General features: G+C 43.1%; 1 protein-coding gene across 1 annotated transcript in view; it reads left to right on the forward strand.

Annotated features, from left to right (window-relative positions):
• Positions 1–12,751, forward strand: part of LOC128686029 (phospholipid-transporting ATPase ABCA3) — a gene marked incomplete at its 3' end in the record, with an annotated part of 363,040 nt that overhangs the window by 202,266 nt on the left and 148,023 nt on the right. Inside the window, 1 exon segment of the mRNA XM_070083443.1 lies at positions 1,990–2,236. Within this exon segment, the coding sequence (XP_069939544.1) occupies positions 1,990–2,236 (247 nt within the window).

The raw sequence follows: 12,751 nt of genomic DNA on the forward strand, positions 1-12,751 counted from the left end.
TGGGTTGTTGTTGTGGGTGTTGTGGGTTGTGGGACGTTGTGGGTTGTGAGTGCTGTGGGTGTTGTTGTCGAACTAGAGATGCTGAAAAGAGGTTATAAGTTGTGGGTTGTTGTGGGTGTTGTGGGCTATGGGTGTTGTGGGATGTGGGTGTTGTGTCGTGGGTGCTGTTGTCGAACTAGAGATGCCTAAAAGAGGTGATCCTGTTGTGTTCTTGTTTTTTGCGCACATGTTATGTCTTAGTTGGAGGTGAGTGTAATCATAGAAATTGGTAATCGTCTTGGTTACAGTGATTTGAGGGGATTTGTGTGAAAATGGGTGTTAGATGGCGATGTTGATCTTAATTTATGGTGATTTTGGTGGTGTTTTGGTAGTATTCAGTGGTGTATTTGGGAGTACTCAAATGGTGTTTGAGACTATTCAAAGGTGTTCAAATGATGTGCAAGAGTATTTCTGAAGGTGTTCTGGGAGTATTCAGTTTTGATTTGGCCGTCTTCAAATGATGTATGAGAATGTTTTGATGGTGCTCAAAGTAATCTGGGGTTGTTCTGAAGTGGGTTAAAGGATGTTGATGAGAGAACATTTGTTAACAGTTATTGAGAAAAGGTATGTGTGTGCGTGCATGTGCGTGTGTGTGTGTGTGTGTGTGTGTGTGTGTGTGTGTGTGCGTGCATGTGCGTGTGTGTGTGTGTGTGTGTGTGTGTATGTGTGTGTGTGTGTGTGTGTATTAACTTCGTAATATGTAAAATTGTGACTAGTGAATTTATCGAAAAGTGGTTATAAGTTGTAAGTGTTGTGGTGACTTTTTCTGATGAAATAGTTAAATAGTTAAATAGGTGATCTTGATCCGAGGAGGTGAAGCAGGGATTTTGGGATGGGGGTGGAAGTGGGAGGTGTGGGTGAGAGAGAGGTGTTGATCCGAGGAGTTAGAGATTGCAAGAAAACCGAAAAAAAATAAAAAATATTTGGGGGGATGGAGAGGGAGGTCTTGATCCGAGGAAGTAGAGCAGGAATATTTAGACATAGAGGGTAGAAGTGGATGGTGCTAGGTGTGGGGGAGTGTGTTGATCCAAGGAGATGGAGAGCACAAGAAAATGAAATTAAAAAAAATCGAAAAAAATCGGAAAAAAATTCGGGGAGTGGGGACGATCCGGACGACGCTGCAGAAGGCGCTGCAGGGGCCGCGCGAGTGGGGGCGGTCGCGGGTGGGCGCGCGGGCGGGCGCGCGGGCGGGGGCGTGGGGGTGTGGGGGGGCTCGGGGGGGCGTGGGTGGCGTGGGGGGCGCGGGCGAGGTGGTCGAGGGTGAGGTCAGTGCCATTAGCATAAAGGTGTGAAATTTCACATCTATGTAGGGGTACAAGAATGGTGTATAATACCGACAAGATGAAATTAAGACATATGTGCAACATCTGGGTATCTTTATTGTAGACGTTTCGCCATCCAGTGGCTTTATCAATACAAATTCTAGGACATAACTTGAAGACAGTAGGACTATATACAGAAGATGAGGTAATCAGTCCCTCAACCTTGGAGTAGGTGTGAAGAGCACCGTAGTCTTGGAGATTCTGAAGCAGAAGAAAGGAGCCTGGCGCTTATATAGTAACGTCAGGTGTAGCAGACGAGGGCATAGTCACTGGTAGGCTACACCTGACGTTACTATATAAGCGCCAGGCTCCTTTCTTCTGCTTCAGAATCTCCAAGACTACGGTGCTCTTCACACCTACTCCAAGGTTGAGGGACTGATTACCTCATCTTCTGTATATAGTCCTACTGTCTTCAAGTTATGTCCTAGAATTTGTATTGATAAAGCCACTGGATGGCGAAACGTCTACAATAAAGATACCCAGATGTTGCACATATGTAGGGGTAGGAAGTAGGAAACCGGAAGTAACACCTAGGTGTTACTTCCGAGCCATACAGCCGCCTTCCCTACTACTAAAATATTGTACTTATTTGACGTATCGTCAATATCGTCCTGGTTCGTGTGTGCAGGTGATGGCTACACCCTGACGGTGATATTGTCTGAAGGCAGCAAGGTGAGGGAAGTGAGGAGGGAGGTGAACCAGCACCTGCCCTCAGCTATCCTCCGCTCAGCGCAGGGCAGTGAGGTCACCTTCAAACTCCCACCCACCACAGCCCAGTACGCCCAACTCCTCGACGCCCTCACCAGCCGTAAGGAGCAGCTCGGTATTCGACATCTAGGCCTATCCCTCACTAGCATGGATCAGGTGTTCCTCAGGTAATAATTACGTTTGAGGTAGTAGTGAGACACATTTCCAACATGGGTGAGACACGTTTCATCAGACACAAAACATGTATCATCAGATACTGAACATATTTTGAGTGAAACTAAATGAAAGGTAAGCAGCCGAAGTAAAGAAACTAACACAAACATGAACAAGGTGTAGCTTAAATGTGAGATTTCCTTTCTTACAGATGATTTTTTTTTGTTTTCCTAATCGTCAGAGAAAAAATCGTAAGATTCAGTAGTGCCCCCCCCCCCCTCCTCTTACTTAGGCCTTACTAGGCATACTATCGAAGATACGGTACTATGTTCCACAGTCAGCCCTCCTGGCCCTATATCACTCTCTTATTTACCCCTATCTCACCTATGGAATTTGTGCATGGGGCTCAACAACAATTAACCATCTCAGACCACTAATTACCCAACAAAAGGCTGCAGTTAGAATGATAACAAATTCTCACTACAGGCAGCACACTCCACCAATATTCAATACACTAAACCTACTCACCATACAAAACATCCATACTTATTACTGCACCTATTACATACATAGAACACTTAACTCTGATATTAACCCTCCCCTCAAACATCTCCTTGCCAACCTCAACAGAACACATGACCATAACACAAGGCACAGATCACTCTTTGATGTTCCTCGTGTTCATCTCACACTATGCAAAAACTCAATGCACATAAAAGGCCCTAAAATCTGGAATTCATTACCTGTAAATATAAAAGAAACACTACCTGTTTATAAATTCAAGTCTCTACTCAAAGATCACTTACTCACCCAAAACCAAATAAATACTGAATAACTGAACCTTATAAATTGTATATCTTAAATGTTTCTCACAATTATATCACATAAATGTTAAACCTAAAACCGAATCTAACTTTATTATTTTTTAAATACACTACCTAACAGAATCCTTCATATGACTGAATGCAACCATATGACCTGTCTTTGTAATACTCACTTGTGCTTTATAGTAATCTGTTTACATTAATGTTTTATCACTGACTTCATCATTGCTTAGTTAATCTTAAGTTAATTCTAAGCCAGCCCGTAATGCTATGCATAGTATAAGTGGCTTTGGCATACTGCTCTTATCTGTATTTTTTTGTACCTCTGTATGTGTGCTCAAATTTAAAATAAATAAATAAATAAATGTTTAAGAACACGTGTGAAATTAGAGTAGCCGAGGGCTCCGTGGTGGACCATGGCAGAAGCAACCATTGGCCACCCGTGCTCAACTGAATGCTTTGAGTGACCAAGAAAGGAAATCACAAAATGAACCTATATGTTTCATCAAGCTGGAAATTGTTCTTGTATATGTAATGTATCAATGCATATCCTCGTCAGGAAACGGCGCCCTGAGAAGTGTCTCAGTTAATAACCCGTTCAATGACTCCTTCAGGCAAGTGAAGGGAAAGTGGAGGTACTGCTAATGACTTTACAGTATGCAACATCCTTGATACCGGTGAAGGTCCCCTCGATCCAAGAAATTTGACCTAGCCTCCCCTACCTTAGATCGAACCTTATATCTTCCCATTTTCCGAGTGCTATATGATCCCCATGGGTTTAACGCTACCCTATACCAATATACAAATAATAATAATAATAATAATAATAATAATAATAATAATAATAATAATAATAATAATAATTTTTATTATTAATAGTAGTAGCATCATCATTATACAGCAACATGGCTGCAGAGTGAATGATTGCCGTCCGGCAATCAGTGTCCCATTTGCTCTTTTGCTGGGGAGTGACAGGTCACAGCTAAGGGTGGTATTTACTGCTTTATTATACAATAGTAATATACTCATTTTGTATATATGTGTATGAATATTCTTCGTCAGGAAACTTAGTCTTCATACTTGTCTAAGATGATGACCCGTTCATTGATCCCTGGAAGGAGTGTTGATGACTGGGACTGGTAAGAGAGATGGGCTAATTTAACATTATTAGGTAACGTGTTTGTCCATTTATTTACCGAGAGGTTGCAAAAGATGGAGTGCAATGATGCAAGCTCACTGATTATTCCTAGTTATGTATTCAGCATCGTACTACCCCTTTGAGAAATTAATTTTCCACAAACATGGAATTATATATAATCTAATAACGTCAAGCCTTGCCTGGAGTTTACCTGGAGACCTAGAGAGAGTTCCGGGGGTCAACGCCCCCGCGGCCAGGTCTGTGACCAAGCCTCATGGTGGATCAGAGCCTGATCAACCAGGCTGTTACTGCTGGCTGCATGCAATCCAACGTACGAGCCACAGCCCGGCTGGTCAGGTACCGACTATAGGTGCTTGTCCAGTGCCTGCTTGAAGACAGCCAAGGGTCTATTGGTATGTCTATTGTTATGTATGTTGAGAGGCAGTTGAACAGTCAGGGGCCCCTGACACTTATTGTATAGTCTCTTAACGTGCTAATGGCACTCCTGCTTTTCATTGAGGGGATGTTGCATCGTCTGCCGAGTCTTTTGCTTTCGTTGTGAGTGATTTTCGTGTGCAAGTTCGGTACTAGTCCCTCTAGGATTTTCCAGGTGTATATAATCATGTATATCTCTCGCCTGCGTTCCAGGTAGTACAGGTTCAGGAACTTCAAGTGCTCCCAGTAATTGAGGTGTTTTATCTCCGTTATGCGCGCCGTGAAGGTTCTCTGTACATTTTCTAGGTCAGCAATTTCACCTGCCTTGAAAGGTGCTGTTAGTGTGCAGCAATATTCCAGCCTAGATAGAACAAGCGACCTGAAGAGTTCCATCATGGGCTTGGCATCCCTAGTTTTGAAGGTTCTCATTATCCATCCTGTCATTTTTCTAGCAGATGCGATTGATACAATGTTTTGGTCCTTGAAGGTGAGATCCTCCGACATGATCATTCCCAGGTCTTTGACGTTGGTTTCTCGCTCTATTTTGTGGCCGGAATTTGTTTTGTACTCTGATGAAGTTTTAATTTCCTCATGTTTACCATAACGGGGTAATTGAAATTTCTCATCGTTGAACTTCATATTGTTTTCTGCAGTCCATTGAATGATTTTGTTGATGTCCGCCTGGAGCCTTGCAGTGTCTGCAATGGAAGACACTGTCATTCGGATTCGGGTGTCATCTGCAAAGGAAGACACGGTGCTGTGGCTGACATCCTTGTCTATGTCGGATATGAGGATGAGAAACAAGATGGGAGCGAGTACTGTGCCTTGTGGAACAGAGCTTTTCAGCATCAGCCACTTCACAAAATTTCTTGTAATCTATTGTGACGGGATATATACACACACACACACACACACACACACACACACACACACACACATATATATATATATATATATATATATATATATATATATATATATATATATATATATATATATATATATATATATATATATATATATATATATATATTTTATTTTTTTTTATTATCACACCGGCCGATTCCCACCAAGGCAGGGTGGCCCTAAAAAGAAAAACTTTCACCATCATTCACTCCATCACTGTCTTGCCAGAAGGGTGCTTTACACTACAGTTGTTGTTTTTTAAACTGCAACATTAACACCCCTCCTTCAGAGTGCAGGCACTGTACTTCCCATCTCCAGGACTCAAGTCCGGCCTGCCGGTTTCCCTGAATCCCTTCATAAATGTTACTTTGCTCACACTCCAACAGCACGTCAAGTATATATATATATATATATATATACTTGACGTGTATATATATATATATATATACCCGTGAAATGTAATGTAATGATATGTATATATATATATATACATTATATATATATATATATATATATATATATATATATATATATATATATATATATATATATATATATATATATATATATATATATATATATGCAAAACAACCACTGTGAAAGAGTAGTGAAATTCCAAGCGCTTTCGTGACTAATCACATCGTCAAGGAACTATGAAAGTAATACATCAAAGGAAGGCAATTAAAGGGCTTAGACCACACCTCACAGTCAACTCCCACAACAAAGAAACACCTGACGCGGGACAATACCGGACTCATAAGAAAAGAGGAGCACTGGAGTAGGTCCGCTGGTCCAACTAGACAGGTCCTCACGACATCCCACCAACAAATCATTCTACCCAAGAAATAAGGTTTATTATTTGTCCAATGTATTATTAAACTCTAACCAAATTTTATTAATTATAAATGAATCTAATTTATACAAACCTAAGGAAATATTCATCTTATTTTCAAAACTGCTTTTTATGAAACAAGATTCAATTATATTACTGTCGACCATGGACTTTGTTGATACAACTTTCTCAACTTTTTCAAAATCAATTGGATGGTTAAAATCTCTCACATGAATAAATAGAGCATTGGAATTTTGTCCAGTTCTAATGCTATATTTATGTTGTTTTAATCTAAGTTCGAGACTTTTAAAAGTTTGACCGTAATAAACTTTATCGCAAATTTTACAAGGAATCTTATAGACACATCCATCAGCATTTTGGGGGGAATTTTTTATCAAAAGTTTTTTTACTATATCAAGATTTTTAAATCCAACTTTAATATTAAAAGTCTTAAGGCTTATCAACCAAGTTTTCATGGTAAGGGAGAACCAACATATTTTTAGTTGAATAAAGTTGGTTGTCCCTTTTTGGGTTGTTAAAAGTATTTCTAGCAATTTTAAATGATTTATCAATTACATTTCACGGGTATTTCAGATCATTGGCTATTTCATAAATTTTGGATATTTCTTCATCTATGAACTCTGGACTACAAATACGTAAAGCTCTCAAAAACATTGATGAGAAAATAAACAGTTTAACTCTATCTTGATGTAAAGAATAATAGTGGACATAGGAACAGTTATTTGTAGGTTTTCTGTAAATTTTAAATTTGAATTCATTATTACTCTTAATAATTAAAACATCTAGAAAAGGCAATGAGTTATTTTCCTCAAACTCAACAGTAAAGTTTATAGAATGGGCTAAGCTATTTAATTTGCCAAGGAAATGGTGTATATCTACATTCTTGGGCATAAGACATAAAATATCATCGACATATCTGAGCCATTTTGCTCTATTAGGGAGGATTGTGTTAAGCAATCTTGTTTAAAAAAATTCCATGTATAGGTTACTAAGAACAGGTGAAAGAGGATTCCCCATTGCCATACCAAATTTCTGAGTGTAAAACTTATCATTAAATACAAATTTTGCATCAATAATGCAAAGTTTAATAAGTTTAATGATGGTAGGAACTGGTAATGGTAAATCATAATTAACGAGTTCTTCAGATAAGAAACTTAATAAATCATCAACAGGAACTTTCGTAAACAAGGAAGTAACATCAAAACTAACCATGTTAAAATCATTTAAGTCAGTCAAGGAGCTTAATTTATCAACTAAATTCTTGAGTAGAATGATTTGTTGGCGTGAGGACCTGTCTAGTTGGACCAGCGGACCTACTGCAGTATTCCTATTTTCTTATGAGTCCGGTATTGTCCCGCGTCAGGTGTTTCTTTGTTGTGGGAGTTGACTGTGAGGTGTGGTCTAAGCCCTTTAATTGCCTTCCTTTGATGTATTACTTTCATAGTTCCTTGACAATGTGAGTAGTCACGAAAGCGCTTGGAATTTCACTAATCTTTCACAGTGGTTGTTTTGCATATTTTAAAATCACCTGTTTACTGTGATCTTATTGCATACACACACACACACACACACACACACACACACACACACACACACACACACACACACACACACACACACACACACAAATATATATATATATATATATATATATATATATATATATATATATATATATATATATATATATATATATATATATATATATATATATATATATATATACATATATATACATACGATTGTGATATGCACAAGGGGGCCCCATTTATACAGCAGGATAGGTTGCATGTTACTGCCGAATACCGAATCGCCTGTTTTTTTTCACAAGTAAATGCATGTAAATGCCTGATAACATGTTTCTACTGTCATATATTAACTTAGCAATAGAATTACGCATAAAAAAAATAAAAAAAAAGTAAAATGCATATACAGTACATTCATTACTCACGTTAAAATATTCAAAGTTTTAAGGTGAGAGGTGAGTAATATTTATTGAAGGAATTCAGGCCGGTGTGGTGACCCGCGTGGCTACTACACCTCGCAGTCACCTTAATTTATTTTATTACGATAGTATATAGTATATTGTTTACAGGATCATTAATGTTTCTTATATAATTCTGAAAAAGTGTTATAGAAAGATTAATGAAAAATGTTTATTGTAATGTAATATATGATATTTAAATTGCCCAATAGTCATTATTATTATTATTGTTAGTCCTGTGGTAGTAGGTTGGTAGACAGTAACCACCCAGGGAGGTAATACCGTCCTGTGGTAGTAGGTTGGTAGACAGTAACCACCCAGGGACGTAATACCGTCCTGTGGTAGTAGGTTGGTAGACAGTAACCACCCAGGGAGGTAATACCGTCCTGTGGTAGTAGGTTGGTAGACAGTAACCACCCAGGGAGGTACTACCGTCCTGTGGTAGTAGGTTGGTAGACAGTAACCACCCAGGGAGGTAATACCGTCCTGTGGTAGTAGGTTGGTAGACAGTAACCACCCAGGGAGGTAATACCGTCCTGTGGTAGTAGGTTGGTAGACAGCAACCACCCAGGGAGGTAATACCGTCCTGTGGTAGTAGGTTGGTAGACAGTAACCACCCAGGGAGGTAATACCGTCCTGTGGTAGTAGGTTGGTAGACAGTAACCACCCAGGGAGGTAATACCGTCCTGTGGTAGTAGGTTGGTAGACAGTAACCACCCAGGGAGGTAATACCGTCCTGTGGTAGTAGGTTGGTAGACAGTAACCACCCAGGGAGGTAATACCGTCCTGTGGTAGTAGGTTGGTAGACAGCAACCACCCAGGGAGGTAATACCGTCCTGTGGTAGTAGGTTGGTAGACAGCAACCACCCAGGGAGGTAATACCGTCCTGTGGTAGTAGGTTGGTAGACAGCAACCACCCAGGGAGGTAATACCGTCCTGTGGTAGTAGGTTGGTAGACAGTAACCACCCAGGGAGGTAATACCGTCCTGTGGTAGTAGGTTGGTAGACAGTAACCACCCAGGGAGGTAATACCGTCCTGTGGTAGTAGGTTGGTAGACAGCAACCACCCAGGGAGGTAATACCGTCCTGTGGTAGTAGGTTGGTAGACAGCAACCACCCAGGGAGGTAATACCGTCCTGTGGTAGTAGGTTGGTAGACAGCAACCACCCAGGGAGGTAATACCGTCCTGTGGTAGTAGGTTGGTAGACAGTAACCACCCAGGGAGGTAATACCGTCCTGTGGTAGTAGGTTGGTAGACAGCAACCACCCAGGGAGGTAATACCGTCCTGTGGTAGTAGGTTGGTAGACAGTAACCACCCAGGGAGGTAATACCGTCCTGTGGTAGTAGGTTGGTAGACAGTAACCACCCAGGGAGGTAATACCGTCCTGTGGTAGTAGGTTGGTAGACAGCAACCACCCAGGGAGGTAATACCGTCCTGTGGTAGTAGGTTGGTAGACAGTAACCACCCAGGGAGGTAATACCGTCCTGTGGTAGTAGGTTGGTAGACAGTAACCACCCAGGGAGGTAATACCGTCCTGTGGTAGTAGGTTGGTAGACAGCAACCACCCAGGGAGGTAATACCGTCCTGTGGTAGTAGGTTGGTAGACAGTAACCACCCAGGGAGGTAATACCGTCCTGTGGTAGTAGGTTGGTAGACAGTAACCAGCCAGGGAGGTAATACCGTCCTGTGGTAGTAGGTTGGTAGACAGCAACCACCCAGGGAGGTAATACCGTCCTGTGGTAGTAGGTTGGTAGACAGCAACCACCCAGGGAGGTAATACCGTCCTGTGGTAGTAGGTTGGTAGACAGTAACCACCCAGGGAGGTAATACCGTCCTGTGGTAGTAGGTTGGTAGACAGCAACCACCCAGGGAGGTAATACCGTCCTGTGGTAGTAGGTTGGTAGACAGTAACCACCCAGGGAGGTACTACTGTCCTGTGGTTGTAGGTTGGTAGACAGCAACCACCCAGGGAGGTACTACTGTCCTGTGGTAGTAGGTTGGTAGACAACAACCACCCAGGGAGGTAATACCGTCCTGTGGTAGTAGGTTGGTAGACAGCAACCACCCAGGGAGGTACTACTGTCCTGTGGTAGTAGGATGGTAGACAGCAACCACCCAGGGAGGTACTACTGTCCTGTGGTTGTAGGTTTGTAGACAGCAACCACCCAGGGAGGTACTACTGTCCTGTGGTAGTAGGTTGGTAGACAACAACCACCCAGGGAGGTAATACCGTCCTGTGGTAGTAGGTTGGTAGACAACAACCACCCAGGGAGGTACTACTGTCCTGTGGTAGTAGGTTGGTAGACAACAACCACCCAGGGAGGTAATACCGTCCTGTGGTAGTAGGTTGGTAGATAGCAACCATCCAGGAAGGTAATACTGTCCTGTGGTAGTATGTTGGTAGACAGCAACCATCCAGGAAGGTAATACTGTCCTGTGGTAGTATGTTGGTAGACAGCAACCACCCAGGGAGGTACTACTGTCCTGTGGTAGTAGGTTGGTAGACAGCAACCACCCAGGGAGGTAATACTGTCCTGTGGTAGTAGGTTGGTAGACAACAACCACCCAGGGAGGTACTACTGTCCTGTGGTAGTAGGTTGGTAGACAGCAACCACCCAGGGAGGTACTACTGTTCTGTGGTAGTAGGTTGGTAGACAGCAACCACCCAGGGAGGTACTACTGTCCTGTGGTAGTAGGTTGGTAGACAGCAACCACCCAGGGAGGTACTACTGTCCTGTGGTAGTAGGTTGGTAGACAGCAACCACCCAGGGAGGTACTACTGTCCTGTGGTAGTAGGTTGGTAGACAGCAACCACCCAGGGAGGTACTACTGTCCTGTGGTAGTAGGTTGGTAGACAGCAACCACCCAGTGAGGTACTACTGTCCTGTGGTAGTAGGTTGGTAGACAGCAACCACCCAGGGAGGTACTACTGTCCTGTGGTAGTAGGTTGGTAGACAGCAACCACCCAGGGAGGTACTACTGTCCTGTGGTAGTAGGTTGGTAGACAGCAACCACCCAGGGAGGTACTACTGTCCTGTGGTAGTAGGTTGGTAGACAGCAACCACCCAGGAAGGTACTACTGTCCTGTGGTAGTAGGTTGGTAGACAGCAACCACCCAGGGAGGTACTACTGTCCTGTGGTAGTAGGTTGGTAGACAGCAACCACTCAGGGAGGTACTACTGTCCTGTGGTAGTAGGTTGGTAGACAGTAACCACCCAGGGAGGTACTACTGTCCTGTGGTAGTAGGTTGGTAGACAGCAACCACCCAGGGAGGTACTACTGTCCTGTGGTAGTAGGTTGGTAGACAGCAACCACCCAGGGAGGTACTACTGTCCTGTGGTAGTAGGTTGGTAGACAGCAACCACCCAGGGAGGTACTACTGTCCTGTGGTAGTAGGTTGGTAGACAGCAACCACCCAGGGAGGTACTACTGTCCTGTTGTAGTAGGTTGGTAGACAGCAACCACTCAGGGAGGTACTACTGTCCTGTGGTAGTAGGTTGGTAGACAGTAACCACCCAGGGAGGTACTACTGTCCTGTGGTAGTAGGTTGGTAGACAGCAACCACCCAGGGAGGTACTACTGTCCTGTGGTAGTAGGTTGGTAGACAGCAACCATCCGGGAAGGTAATACTGTCCTGTGGTAGTATGTTGGTAGACAACAACCACCCAGGGAGGTACTACTGTCCTGTGGTAGTAGGTTGGTAGACAGCAACCACCCAGGGAGGTAATACTGTCCTGTGGTAGTAGGTTGGTAGACAGCAAGCATCCAGGGAGGTAATACTGTCCTGTGGTAGTATGTTGGTAGACAACAACCACCCAGGGAGGTACTACTGTCCTGTGGTAGTATGTTGGTAGACAGCAACCACCCAGGGAGGAACTACTGTCCTGTGGTAGTAGGTTGGTAGACAGCAACCACCCAGGGAGGAATTACTGTCCTGTGGTAGTAGGTTGGTAGACAGCAACCACCCAGGGAGGAACTACTGTCCTGTGGTAGTAGGTTGGTAGACGTCAACCATCCAGGGAGGAACTACTGTCCTGTGGTAGTAGAATGGTAGACAGCAACCACCCAGGGAGGTACTACTGTCCTGTGGTAGTAGGTTGGTAGACAGCAACCACCCAGGGAGGTACTACTGTTCTGTGGTAGTAGGTTGGTAGACAGCAACCACCCAGGGAGGTACTACTGTCCTGTGGTAGTAGGTTGGTAGACAGCAACCACCCAGGGAGGTACTACTGTCCTGTGGTAGTAGGTTGGTAGACAGCAACCACCCAGGGAGGTACTACTGTCCTGTGGTAGTAGGTTGGTAGACAGCAACCACCCAGGGAGGTACTACTGTCCTGTGGTAGTAGGTTGGTAGACAGCAACCACCCAGGGAGGTACTACTGTCCTG

The sequence above is a fragment of the Cherax quadricarinatus genome, chromosome 9 (assembly GCF_038502225.1).
Source record: "Cherax quadricarinatus isolate ZL_2023a chromosome 9, ASM3850222v1, whole genome shotgun sequence".
In the NCBI taxonomy this organism is placed as follows: Eukaryota; Metazoa; Arthropoda; class Malacostraca; order Decapoda; family Parastacidae; genus Cherax; species Cherax quadricarinatus.